Here is a 14,718-nt window from a genome sequence, read left to right as displayed (position 1 = left end):
TATATATATATATATATATATATATATACATTAATTAAATTAATACTTAATATGCATAAAATTCTTAATACCTAGAGAATTCTCCACAAATCCATGCTGCTGCATATAAAACTTCGGACATTGTTGCCCTTGGCTGGCCGGTTAAAAGATATGAATTCTCAAGCAATAAGGCACATTGTTGAACCGCGTATTTTCGGATAGCTTGTACACGAATTGCTACATCAAGTAATTGAGTTGCTACTAATGGTCCATGCTTGGTGCCTTCCATTCGCGTAAGTTCCACTAATACAGATATGTACCTGTGAGCATATGGGAAGTTTTCTATAATTTGTCCTAGATAACCTAGATAACAAGATTTATATGAAAATATTTTATATTTACCACTCAAAATAGGTAATGAAGTGATAGTTATTTTGTGAGCAAATCTGAATAATCTTTGAGAGTAATTCATCGCGATACATAGTGCCTTCGGCTTTATCCATATGTACCATTAACTTCTTAACTATCTCCATTAGGTTTTTCTTGGAAACCATTCCATACAACAAATCCAAGGCACGCAGTCTTATAGTTTCATCTTTGTCATCAAGACATTGCATAATTAGATCTTTATGAGATTGCACACTCTTCGGATGATTTCTTAATATTTTCGACATTGCCAATAATCCCAGATATTTCAAGTTTTGATCAGAGTCTTCTATTAGTATTCTCAATTTTTGAACACACAACTGTATTGAATCAGAATGACTTGGCATACCAGACGAGATAGAAATCAATACAGCAATTACTGTATTGATACATTCGTACAGTAAAGACATTGCGGATGTACTAGAAACAATCAGTTATTATGTTATAAATTATACCAAAAAATAATTTATTCGTAAGAAAGAAATTAACAAAATATTATACATTGTAAAATATTACGTTTTTTATGTTACAAGATATAAATAAAAAATAATATAAACGTTAGACAGTTAAACTAAAATATAAAACTAAGTAAGCAATGATAACATTACAAACGCGATAATTAATGCTTTCAAAATACATTAGAATACCTGTGTATCAAATTGGTAAGGGGTTCTATTAACTTTCTGCCAAGCCTAGGTTCTAGAGGTGTCAATGCTCCAAACTGAAAATACAATGTCATATTGCCTTCTAAGATGTACTTGGTATTTTTTTGTATACAGAGGAGTAGCTTTTTTAATTCTTATTTTATGAATAGATGAAATATGTATAATCGAAATATATGAAAAACATAATATAAATGATTCTACGAAATATGTTCCGAGATACCGCTCTATACTATCAATATCATTGCAAGAAATAAACATTTGTATCTACAATTGTTTAAAACAACGAATATTGTATAAAACCTTGAAATCAGATCAATTAATGGTTGAGTAAGTCGTCGACCCAGCTTTGGTTCGATCAGGATTATAGTTGAAAACTGAGTGTGAGAAACAAAATCAACATAACTTACAATAAAAAAAAGATGTATATTTGAAAATTTATAATTAATAATATTAAAAGAATAGTTATGGATATAAAGTTTTTTATATGTGCGAAAAGAAACATAAAGAAGTACCATTTATCTCTTAAAACTATAGTACAACGACAACACTCACCAATTTAATAATTTTAATGAGCATCCAATTGTTCGTAGAAGTTGTCATCAATTTAAAAAAAACAGGCGCTAAACTCAGGTAATTCTTTGGATTTTTTCTGGCCAATTCGCAAACTACATTTACCGCTGCACTTTGAACACCACTATCTGGATCTTCAAGCTTTTCCTTTAACCTAGGAAAAGCGGGCCTCAGGGCCTCGGGGAACCGCAAAAATACTTTATACATCATCAAAACTGCCTTCTTGCGTAAGTATGGTTTTGTAGAAGTCAATAATGTCATTATGTCATGAACCAAGTCACGTGCTAAATCTGGACTTATAAAGCAAGACAAACCGCTCAGTGCTAAACCAGCGTCATACTGATTTTGGCTATTTAAATCTTTACGAATCATATTTGTTGTTAGCATCAGTAGCTATAACAAAAAAATATTAACAAATTACGAGATGATTATTTTCCTATAAATTTAATAATTTGCTAAGTTAGATTTTAAATATTGTGTAATATAGATATACGTAAATAAATATATATATAATTTTCCTTAATAATTTATTATACATCTTTTATTTGATGTATTTAACTTCATATTTAAATTTGTAGTGAAAGCATGTAAACGTATCCAATTAAAGTGTATATGCAGGATGATTCTTAAAAATATTTAATGAAAACTTTTATATTAATCTTATGCCGGAAAGTTTAGTTTCAAAGATTTAGAATATCAAAGTTGAAAGAAAAAATTTATTTTTTCCAAAATTTTGAAAATCAATTTATCAAATTATTTTTCACTGAACATATAAAATTCGATTTTCGATAAAATAAGAAAAATGATTTTCAAAATTTTTGGAAAATACAAAATTTTGAAACATATTTATGATTCATCCTGTATATATCCTGTATGTAACAAATGTTGTACATGTTACAAGTAAAATCCACATGTGTTAGCATAGCCTAAATTGCCTTCTGTACAATGTCAGCATTGCCCAGCCATATTAACATTCCAAAGTTTACTTGTATTGGATTGTGGACAATGTTGATACAGCTTGGGCAATGCCGACACTGTCTATTTGTGGATTTTGTCCATAACACACACACACACGCGTGCACGCGCGCGCACACACACACACACACACACACACACACACACACACACACACACACACAGAGAGAGAGAGAGAGAGAGAGAGAGAGAGAATATGTATATAAAAAAATATATATAAAATATCCATACAGGTCTCTTAATAAATAAAAGTACATATAAGATATACACAGGATGAGTCATCACATTCGATAAATTGTTTAATAAATATATATTACTATGCGACAATAGATTTTACCTCTGTTTCCGCATGAAAACTTTGACTGGCAGCAAGATAACCAATTCGCTTGTGAGTGAACTTGGTCGACGACATTACTTCTATTATGTTAAAGCCAGCCCAACTAATGTCATACCCCAACATCTGGAGCTGAAGATAGTAAGAATAAATTAAAATCATTAATACTTGGGATAAATTGAACTGAACTGAATTAAGTTAACTCGTAATAAATCGACTGTACAAATTGCTGAAATTGCATCAAGTCGATCCTGGTATCTATCAAAATTTACATATGCTAGAGACTTACATATGTCAACTTGGCCACGGCGTTGGCTTTGACTGCCACATTGTCTTGCCGCAACTCTTGCTTGATCTCCTCGATACATTGTGCAATGTACTTTGCCTGGTACAGAAAAGAGGAGTAAAGTATCCTAAGAACTGTTGAAAAACAGATAGAGCGAGCAAAGGAGGAAAATTAGGTTAGGTTCTGACTAAAGGATAAGACAGCGAGGAAATCGTGAAACACACACACGGGAATCACCTCGTTTTCTTTATTGTTCCTGATTCCGCGCACCAGATCCGTCAAATTCTTGTCAAACATCCGTTCAAAGTTCCCCTTCACCTTACGGAGTGCCATGGTCGCATTAAAAAAGGATATTAAATGCTGTATGCGCTCGCACTACACCGCTCAAGGAACTTCGCACATCGGCCGTACGTTTCGACTTGACCAAACGACACGTGGCCCTGATACCATTACAGTTAACCGTAAATCTGTATAAATTCCAATCCTATATTCACATTTTTTGACAGACAGGTGGACGAGCAAGCGAGGAAAAGAGAGCGAGATATCAGAGAATCATACCTAAATGAGAAATGTCAAGAGGGCAAACCGAGGGGTAGACAAATATGAGTTATCTTCGCTCAATGGCTGCGTTTAGCAGAGAAAGCAACTTCGCAACCATGTAAAATTCTTTAATATGATTGGTCTTGCTCTTAGTTCCTCTCTGGATCTAAATGTATAAACCAATCATATGAAAGAATTTTACAATAGGTAAAACTGTTTTCTCTACTGAACGCAACTATTGGGAATTCATTAGTATCTATTATTCGGTATTATAGATTTCTAGTACATAGATTGAAATCTTAATATTTATTTCTGTTTTTAATATTTCTTTTATTGCAATGCCTGTTGCAACTATCGGTTGCAATTCGCTCCAGAATATAATTGTCACGAATTTACTTCACCTACTATTCACCTACGCGAGATTCAAATAAATGAATAAAATTAAAAATGTGTATTTTAAATTATATGTGTGTATGTACGCATGATTTTAATACATATATGTTTTTTAAAATTTTATACATACGTATTTATTATTTCTTATCATTTTAATACATATATTTTATTTAAACATATATATTTTTAAATATATTTTAAAAGAATTAAAAATATTACAGGAAAAAAATAATCAATTTAAGAGAAGTAATTCTAGCTATACTTTTTAATCAATTATATATATATTATTAATATCTTTTCAAGACGCTTATATTATTAAATTGCTTGATTTGCCATAGTTCTTCTATTACAAAAATAAAAAGAAGTAAAAATAAATTATTTAGAAGAGGTCAAATATATATTTAATATCATCCTAGTAAATAAGAGACATTCTGAAACATTTTAGTAACGTTGCAACAACGTTACTGAAATATTTCAAAATATTTCTTATTTACTGAGATGTATTAGGGACATTCATATTGGGGACAAAAAAGCAGAATGCAAAAAAAAAAGAAAATTGATCATTAGAAATTGTGCATAATGGAAGAAATATTAGAAACAGAAATAAATATTAAGATTTCAATCTATGTACTAGAAATCTGTAATAGCGAAATATACAGTTTTTTCTGATAAATTGAAATCTTAATAATCATTTCTATTCCTAATATATATTTTCGAGTCCATTGTGCCAAGACTTTTATATTGTTCTATACTCTGTGTGTGTGTGTGTGTGTTTTATCATATCAAAATTTAATTGTGTCGAGTGAAGACTTAATTAATTGTACACATTTAAATTTTTTCAAAATTATGTTAAATTATTGTTTTCTAAAATAACAAACCATTATCAATATAGTAATCTCTATATGTATAATTGTAGTTCGAATATGCGACAAATATTACATAACAAAAAAAATACTTTATCAGAGAACATGCTGTATGTTTTAAAGACATTCTCAGAATATTTCTCGGATAAAGTACTGTATATACTATATGTCCTAAGAATACGTATATACATCTTTAGGATATAGACGTCTTCTGGACGTCTTCAGGATATCTTTTGAAAGTCTATGCTATATATATATATATATATATATATATATATATATATATATGGGATAGATATTTTACAAACATAAATTGAATTTAATATAATATATAATATCAATATATCTAATAATCTTAATTTTTAAAATTATGTGAAAAATGATGGACAATTTTTTACGAGATATATAAATTCAACCAATCAGATATGACTGTCGTGCCCCTCATATGACGCATGCGCATGAGTTCTGTGTTTCTTTCCCAGAGCTATTTATTTAGAACACTGAACAGTGACTGTTCTTATCAGTTCTTATATAGATATAGGCGCGTATTGTATGCTAATTAAGCGGCAAGCATATGTATGTAATACGTTTCGTCTCCGTTGTATTACAGAAATGGTTTAGAAAGAGATGACGAGTCGCTGACCAAATCGAAGTCCCCGATACAACCGATTTTTGCACTCACACGTATGTACATACATACGTGCGCTCTCTCGGCTCTTCTTTGTATTGACCCACCCATACTTAGAGACCTTCGGGTATTCATCTCAGACTGCTCTCAACTTTCGCAGCCCCGTCGATTGCCGATCGGAGTAAGCTGAGACAAAGGCCGAGCAGAGTCGAGGACGGAATTCGGAGTGTTTGAAGTCTCCACAAATCGACGGATCGATTATGGAGCGACGCGCATCGCGCCTCCATGCGATGCGAAGCCGTCGTGAGCGCGCAGCACTCTGAACAGTCCTGAAAAGAAAAAGTTAAACGCGCCGTTCAGCAGCACGAGACTGCAAGAGACTCGGAAGAGATTGAGAGTAGTGCACCGCGTCCACTGGGCGTCACTGTCATAGTAGCAGCATCGGGTCGGGGGTGGCACGACGCATGAACGCGCCCCGCATCGAGAAGTTGAGAACCGCTCCGGTATTTGTATATTTAATTCCTTATCTCTCTCCCGGTACGCGCACGGAATTCGCGCGACGTAGGGAATGGAATGTCTCTCGCGGCGTCACACGTCGGTATCTTGTTTCGCATGGCTGCACCCGGCTACGAGATCCGATCCCGCGGGACTCTCGTCATGAGATATATTAAATTGCCTCGTAGATTGCTCACCGTACCATGCGAAAGCGTTCGTCAACGTATTACGCGATGTTAATGCAACATATTGCAAACAATGCTGTCTGTATTTTGTTTATGTTATTGTTACTAAATGACGAAACTTCTGTTTTTGTCTTTTATACATGTACGGGATCGTCAGAACTTCATATTTATAATTATATCTGATAATCATATGTTTGATTAAAGTTACATTCTGCAAAGAAGAATGCCTTATTTATTTTGTTTTTGTTTTTGCACACTTTTTTTTTATCTTACAGATAACTTGTCGCAGGTGAACGTTTCATCCTCGACGGAACAATGACTTCGGATTACTTTACTTTACCAGTTAATATGGACAGAGTATGTAGGATCTGTCTTCAAGAGGGTACCAATTTGTCATCAATCTTCTCCTCTACACAAGAAGTAAACAATCTCACGGGTCTTTCTCAAAAAATACAAATTTGTGGCTCCATTGAGATAGACGAGCAGGATGGATTACCTTCCTTGATATGTAACGACTGTATTTACAAGGCCAGCGTCGCCCATGAGTTTAGACAACAGTGTCAATATTCTGACGCAAGATTACGCATGTACTACAATAAGCCTGTCAAATCTATTAAGTCCACCATGGTAAAAACATCAAGTCTTCCCAAGTTATATTTGCCTATGTACGAAAATACATGATAGTTTATGTGATTTTTCAGGATTTGCAGGATTCTTATACACAGACAGATCTACAAACGAGATTTGTACAGTCAAAAAAGTCAGACCATTTTCAAGAGGATTATTTTAAGGAAGACATGCAAGTAGTTACGAGTGCGCAAGAGTACATTCAAACCACCGATTCATTTCCCAGAGTCAATCTGAATACCAATCAAATTCAAATACCAGATGAAAAGCTTTTCATCTGTTCCATCGGATTTGAAGGAAGTAAAGAAGAGGTGAAAGATTCTTGCATATCAGAGAGTGAGGTTCATCAAATGACAATAGTACAGGAAGATGCACAGGATACTAACATTATTAATTTACAAAACAAGGATGACGAAATTAAGGAAGCTGATCAGTATGTGGAAAAGAATAATATAGTTCAGGAGGAGCAATTCGTGACTGAAAGTTTATCCAATGATAATATAGAAGAAGAGGAAAACGTCCCGCAAAAACGAACATCTGCGAGAAAAACAAAATCTGCTAAAACATACAGCGACGACGAGGTTGTTGACAATTATTACGAGCCGAGTAGTGATAGTCAAGATTCAGTGGAGTCTAAGTTTAAGTGTAAGGTCTGTTCTAAACAATACGCAACACAGAAAGGTCTGAAGAAGCATGCTTTGGTCCACGAAAAGAAGTATAAATGTGATATCTGTTTAAAAATGTTTTACAAGCAGGAAAACATGGAGAATCATCAGAAGATTCATGCATCGAAACCGCATGCATGTCAGCTTTGTCATGCGTCCTTCTCAAAGTCGCAGAGTCTCGTGAGGCACTTGAAGTCGCATACAGAGAAAGTAAACGATATGATTAAGCAGATCAACACAAGCGAGCGAAAGGATAATAAGGAACCGAAGAAAGAATTCAAGAGTGAAGATGATACCGACAACGAGACTGGGCCTGCGAATGAAGCGGACGAATTCGAAAACGCGCCAGAGTTGTACAAGTGCGAGATTTGCAACCAGTATTGCTCATCCTTGAAGAATTTAAGAAGACATGCCTTGGTGCATGGCGACAAAAAGTACTCTTGTACCGTATGTAAGAAATGGTTCTTCAGGCCAGATACGTTAAAGAAACACGCGGAGAAGCACGGGCATGGGCTGTTGGATAATTTGATAGATGATAATAAGCTGTATGATTCGGATGACGACGATATGCCAAGCAACAACACGATGGATCCTCCGCCGGAGGGCGAAAACGTCAAGAAAGAGGAGAGCGATGAGGAAGGAACCGGAGAATACAAATGCCAACATTGCGACAAAGTCATGGCCACCAAGAAAGGTCTACGACGGCACGTATCAATGCACAAACCTAAGGCCGAGCCGGTTACTTGCGAGATTTGTAGGAAAGTCTGTGCAAGTCAGGCTCGTCTCGTTCTCCATCAAAAAACGCATAAGCCGAAAGAGAAGATACCGCGCGAATACTTGTGTCACATCTGCAGTAAGGTGTATCCAAGCAATTCGTCCCTCACTTACCACATGCGAACTCACACCGGCATTAAGCCACATGTGTGCAAGACATGTAACAGCGGCTTCACGACCACGACGAGCCTGGCGAATCATATTCGTATTCACACGGGCGATAAGCCGTTTGTGTGTCACGTATGTAGCGCCGCATTCGCTGTGAGCTCGGCTTTTCGCAGGCATTTAACTCGGCATACTGGTGAGGCAAATTACCTATGTAAAACCTGTGGTAAGGCTTTCAAGAGGCTTAGCACGTTAAAGGAGCACACGTACACTCATTCTGGTGAGAAACCGTACGTATGCAAGACGTGCGGCGCCGCGTACAGCCACAGCGGCAGCCTCTTTGCACACCAGAAGCGTTGTCGCGCCCAATATGGCGAGATGATTGTTGATGATCACAATCATCATCACATACCGCATACAATCACTCATATCCACGTAAATATGAATAACGTTAATAACGGGCAAGCAGTGCGACCGGTCGCTATGATAGGTCAAATGTTCTAAGAATGAAGTGGTATCATAGATTACAAACGTTATCTGCGATGAGTGTTGTGTATAAGTTGTGTATGCAGCTGTAAATCGTATATACAAAATATGTGTAACATAAGCTGCATCTATAAATGTACATACAATTCATTTTTCATAATGAAAAATGTTCCTTGAACATACTCGGCGCGTGCGCGCTCGAAGACTCTAATTCTTTACTTTAAAAAACACATAAATAAATATCTGTGGTATAATAAAATAAAGCGTACTCATGTTTATACGAGGGTAAAAGTTTTCAAAATGGAATAAGTACTATTATTAAAATTGTGAACTATTTTTTTATTATTTGATATCATAGACATAAATATTTGTGAACTTTACGACTGTTTCAACATTGTATATATCTATATACATATATATATTATATATATATTTTTGTATGTTTCGTATAATCCAGATCTTGTTATACCACATATTACATGATAGTTGTTTACATATTATTTTAGAAGGGAATGATTTTTTTCGTATAGCTGAGTTTTCTTTTTTCTTTCATCAGTAAAATTATTTATCTGATTATTTATCAAAATTGATTTGACAAATTAAATCAGCAAATGAGTGAAGATAAGAGAGAATTTGAAGTCGATTTATTCGCAATGTTAATAAAAAGAATATAGAAGTGCAATAGTATCTGCAGATTTCGTAAACGTGATTATTAATTATTTTTGTGTTTTTAGAATACATCTTAAACATTTTGGTAATTTATGTGCAGAAATAATAGCGCTAGAAATGTAATATCAGGTATACAATTTCTGGGCTGTGACTACCATGTAAATCATAACCGAATGAAAGACGTCGATACAATCTACTCATTAAACTTAATTGGTACATATTCCATCACCAAAATAAATCATAATTAAATGAATGATAATCATATTCATGCTATGTACACATTTACAAAAATTATTTAGATTATATAAAATACGAAATGATTATAACATAATGCGTATGAATGTTATCATGCAAAGAATTCTGCGATCATATTTTTTAACTTCATTTAAAACGAAAATCTTAACGTCACATATGCTAAGTAGATGATATACATATAGATACTGAGATATATAATCTTTTAACTGAAAATACTGTATTTGAAAGTAATAATCAGAATATATGATTCATTTAATCATTGATTATAGTTAAAAAACATTTCTTAGATCATATTTAAAGTATTAGAATTTAGATTTATTTAAATTTTTAATTAAACGGAACGATGAAAACACAATAGTAATTAATCATTTTAAAAACGGAGCAAAAATAAATAAGGAATGTACAAATATACATATACATAATATTAGTTATATTATACATATAATAAGTTATAGACGAGACTGATCATCATTCATTTAAATATTTAATGGTATAAAGTTTATAAATCTTATTCTCCTAAATATTGAATGAAGGTAAAGTTTACTGTTTTAAAATTTTGGTTAATATTATTCATTAGTTTTATTATATTTTTTATACTGCTAATAGAAGTGTTTTCAATCTATAAATCTTGTTACGACATAAATCTCTCCACCAATATATAATTATCAATATACAATTAAATGAGTTTTTTATTAATCGAAATATACGTATATAAAATATACGTATACAAAATATATTTACAGAGTTGTTTTATTTCCCACAGCGCCTGCATAATTTAGCATATCGGTTATTTATTTGTTATAAAAAAATACATTAATAAAAAATTATATATGATTCTAAATTCTTTTCATTATATAAACAGAGTAGCATTCGAAAAAGCTAGAAATTAATTATTAATAAACGTTTAATTAGATGACAGGTATTTCATACTTAATTTAGTACAAAATTAGAATTGAGCAATATACACTACAGATTAAAAAATAGGATTTTATTTCTACTATATTTTTTACATGTAATGTATAAGATAATAAGAATTTTTAGTATAATTTTTGTATAATATAACGGATATTAAAAATTTAGTGAACATTATTTCTTTTATCTGAAACAATAAGTAATGCCAATATGAGCCAACACAGGATTTGAGTGTAATTTAAACGCAATTTATTAAGAAAATGAATACATGGATACATTTCGACCCTCGGTACAATGAATCACATGATACAAATTATTCAGAAAAAAAATGCTTCTCTATATGGGTCAATGATGAAACTATTAGATGCCCACTTGTATTTTTATCATCAAATTGTCCGATTTGATAAAGTCAAAGAGTTGTGCGAACCAAGTGTAACGCTATTATTATTTCTTTTTACATTTCTACTTTATAGAATATTTATAATTTTATATAAAGAACATTATATGCAAAAAATGTTGTTCATTAATAAGTCATATAAACTTTTAAAGAAAAATAAGATGTTATGATGAGAGAAGTAAATTAAAAAAAATTCTAATATTTTATCATATATACTTATAATATCGTATTATATATATTTATATAAAAATACATTCATCCTAGCACATATTAATAGAACTAATAGAAGCTTCCATTAGCATATTTATAATCTTATTTCATGTCATTATACACATTACATATTATAGTTTCTATTTATTATATTTTTGTAGTTTATTTAAAAAACATTATAGTAATTCAATGTAAATATAATGATGTAATGAGGAAAAGCCAGTTTTCAGGAAAAAAATTTTGAACTAATCATCAATATTATTAAGAAATGGATATCCTTTGGTTTTGATTTTTAAGAATATTAAAAAAAGATTACTATTTAAATTAAAGCAATTTAATAATTCTGATCTTAATTGAAATAAAAATATACAAAATAAGTTTAATAATAAGGTGACTTACTTCAACATTTCCTATATACCATCCATATCTGATAAATTTAAAAGGTTCTTCAAGAATAATCGATTCATACATTTGGTTTATATTGGAATTGATAAATTAAGTCATTTTATCAAAGAACAGAAGGATAAACTAACAGCTTACGATCGCACTAACGTAGTAAGATCAATTGTTAGAATTGTAATGCTTCCTACATAAGCCAACGAAATGATTATTAAAAACGAGAATAAGTGAACATAGTATCACATAAACAGAAATACCACATCGCAGTCTGCTATCACAGAATATAGAATTGAGCATAACTATGAATTTGATTGGAGCAAAGTTTTAATTTTGGATGAGGAAAAGAGTTATAATAAGAGATCAATTTCCGAGTCATTTTTATCAAAAAACAAAAAATGGATTAAATTTACAAAATGATATGGAATTATTGAATTTTCTATATTACGATTTAATTGCGGAAGATTGACGTTTCTATGTTTTAAAGTCTAGATTTTAACTTTGATGGACGTATTCTTATTTTTGCACATATTTATTTTTATATTTATTTTGGTATCGTCGGCTCACTTTGTCACTTCGATCTGAACTCTCACACAATACAGATATCTCTCTATAATTTTACAATGTAACAGATTATCGTTAATCTGATTCCAACGTAAGTTTTTAGTGATTTTGATTTTATAATTATAATTTGACTATATTAATTAATTTTGCTGTTCTATTTTAGTGATAATTTCTATAACATGCAGTTTGTTTATTCAGCAAAATATAACAGACGACGTTGAAGATTTTAAGTAGTCACAATAGATTAACGATGATTTGGTGATTTGAGGCTTACATATGTATAATTTTTTATTCTACCAACCATTTTATACTGAGGATGACCCAATACCAGGTTCGTCTGTATTCTAATTTTAATTTAATATATATATATTGTTACACACGAACAATTAGTAGTGACTCCTATTTTCCTCATTACATTATTATATTTACATTGAGTTTATCTTGAAGAGTCATATATTGTATTAATTTAATTTGTTATAATAATTCATCGTAATCAAAATAATGTTTTTATTACAAATAAATAATACATCAATCATCCTTTTTACTTCTTTTCTTATTTAATATTCTATAACGTCGCCAAATGGAATGTCTTGTTCTCTGAAGAACTTTAGCCAAATCAGCATATTTACGTTTTTCTTCAAGAGCTGGATTATTTTCTAAATGATCTATTATCATTTCATCTTCTTCAGGTTTAAACCTAGCCATTTTTATTTAATATTTCATTATTATTGTTATAAATTATACTTAACACTAAAGTTATACTTCATAATTATATAAAAATATATATAAGATTCAAATCATGTACAATGTGCCGTGCATTAATGACATCCTTTTTGAGTGTGGAGTAGTACTATAGAGTAAAAATCAAGTAAATTACTCAAGTTTCTAGATTATTTGATGCTGCCATTGGCCTAATGAGTTTATTCTATTGGACGAGATTGCTGTGATTCTTACACTGATCTACATTTAAAAAAGACAGCATTTATATGGACGGCACTGGGATCTATTCTTGAAAAATATCGCATACTAATAATGACAAAAAATATGGAAGAATAAATATATTCATGGGATGGAAGATAAAGATGAAAGTGTGAAAATAAAATATTGCAATAAAATAAATAATATAAGGAACATATCGCGGCAAATGGCATCGACAAAGAAACTTTACCAAGCAAAAACCTTTGTAATAATATCTTTATAAAAATTCTATATCATATGTTATATATTATATTCGTATGTGATATATTCAAGAATATAGATAAATATTTGTATATAAATATATTTTACTGTATATTACCTTCGTTGAAGGTTATTCTCATATAAATTTTTAAATCTATGGTAGACACTATATAAAGTTCTCTCTGGTAAACCATTGGCTAAAAATTGTACAAATTTCCGTCTTTCTCCAGTATTACGCATGTATGTTAAATTGCCAATTCTTAATCGTAAAAACGGTTTACTTTTATTTACATCCCAATTGTGTATCTGTTTCAAAATCAACATTGTAAAAACTTTTGCAGATATATATATTTTTTCTTAGATATATATATTTTTTTATGGAAAATTTTTAAATCTTATTTTAAAAATATTTCTAAGAATTAGATAATAAACAGATATCTTGCATACTAACCTTGCAAAATGTTTTCCAATTGTTAGCAATAATATTGTCCTCTTCAAAAGAATATGAGCCTTTCTTGATTGGTATTATTTTTTCAAATTCTTCTATTTCCTTTCGTGTCGGCATATGAGACCCAGCTCGTGTTTCAATCATATGCTGCGGTGGTACCGTGTGTCTCAATTGCACTTTTAAATTGTACAATTTCTGCAATGAAAAGTAGTTATATAAATATATATATACATTTCATTTTAAAAAATTTTATTAAATTAATATTTTTTCAAGATATTACGAATATTTCTGTTTGGCAAGGTCTCTCTGCTGATGCCATTTGCCGCGCTAGATATGTTACTTCACTGCAATATTCTTCTACACTTTCATCTCCAGATTTATTCTTTACTCTATGAATGTACTTGCTCTCCCAAAATTTTTTCGAATCGTGATTTTTTTCGTGTAATGTCTTCATCCTATTTCCGATATCTTCACCTATGATAGAAAAGAATATAAACAATATGATTGGAAACAAGACCGTCTATATGAATATTAAGACTTTAAATACAAAGCGCCTTTTCGGTCGAGTGTTAAGATGTTGAACTACTATCTAATATACATTCAATTAAATTGAATTAATATTTCAGAAATAAATTGAGAGCCGATGGATTTATCGGATTCACACAATCAATCTGAAACAAATAATCCCCCCC

At 31.4% G+C, this 14,718-nt stretch overlaps 3 protein-coding genes across 6 annotated transcripts in view; 1 reads left to right on the top strand and 2 right to left on the bottom strand.

The window, feature by feature from the left end:
* The window catches only part of LOC108756169 (AP-3 complex subunit delta-1), a 7,122-nt gene extending 3,345 nt beyond the window's left edge, over positions 1–3,777 (bottom strand). The window contains exons 1-7 of the mRNA XM_018499775.1: positions 3,473–3,777; positions 3,239–3,334; positions 2,953–3,081; positions 1,623–2,033; positions 1,053–1,126; positions 382–825; positions 72–299 (exon numbers count right to left, since the gene is read on the bottom strand). Coding sequence (XP_018355277.1) covers positions 72–299; positions 382–825; positions 1,053–1,126; positions 1,623–2,033; positions 2,953–3,081; positions 3,239–3,334; positions 3,473–3,568 — 1,478 coding nt within the window. The 5' untranslated portion in view covers positions 3,569–3,777. The remainder of the gene's footprint in view (positions 1–71; positions 300–381; positions 826–1,052; positions 1,127–1,622; positions 2,034–2,952; positions 3,082–3,238; positions 3,335–3,472) is intronic.
* A 1,773-nt stretch (positions 3,778–5,550) lies between these two features.
* LOC108756330 (zinc finger protein 260-like) lies at positions 5,551–9,137 on the top strand. Of its 4 annotated transcripts, XM_018500069.1 has the most exons (4): positions 5,551–5,715; positions 5,820–6,481; positions 6,615–6,966; positions 7,041–9,137. In XM_018500069.1, exons 3-4 carry the CDS (start codon positions 6,655–6,657, stop codon positions 9,012–9,014), a joined length of 2,286 nt encoding a protein of 761 aa, XP_018355571.1. In that variant the 5' UTR covers positions 5,551–5,715; positions 5,820–6,481; positions 6,615–6,654; the 3' UTR covers positions 9,015–9,137. The 4 variants fall into 4 exon arrangements, with proteins under 4 accessions (XP_018355571.1, XP_018355570.1, XP_018355569.1 ...); XM_018500068.1 differs by having other exon boundaries at positions 5,551–6,162; positions 6,629–6,966; XM_018500067.1 differs by having other exon boundaries at positions 5,551–6,162.
* A 3,790-nt stretch (positions 9,138–12,927) lies between these two features.
* The window catches only part of LOC108756190 (putative uncharacterized protein DDB_G0289963), a 4,326-nt gene continuing 2,535 nt past the window's right edge, over positions 12,928–14,718 (bottom strand). Inside the window, exons 3-6 of the mRNA XM_018499803.1 lie at positions 14,307–14,500; positions 14,030–14,221; positions 13,697–13,884; positions 12,928–13,096 (exon numbers count right to left, since the gene is read on the bottom strand). Of these exons, the coding sequence (XP_018355305.1) occupies positions 12,928–13,096; positions 13,697–13,884; positions 14,030–14,221; positions 14,307–14,500 (743 nt within the window). The remainder of the gene's footprint in view (positions 13,097–13,696; positions 13,885–14,029; positions 14,222–14,306; positions 14,501–14,718) is intronic.

Source organism: Trachymyrmex septentrionalis, unplaced genomic scaffold (genome assembly GCF_001594115.1).
Source record: "Trachymyrmex septentrionalis isolate Tsep2-gDNA-1 unplaced genomic scaffold, Tsep1.0 scaffold97, whole genome shotgun sequence".
Taxonomy (NCBI): domain Eukaryota; kingdom Metazoa; phylum Arthropoda; class Insecta; order Hymenoptera; family Formicidae; genus Trachymyrmex; species Trachymyrmex septentrionalis.
This window is presented reverse-complemented; position numbering and strand designations above follow the sequence as displayed.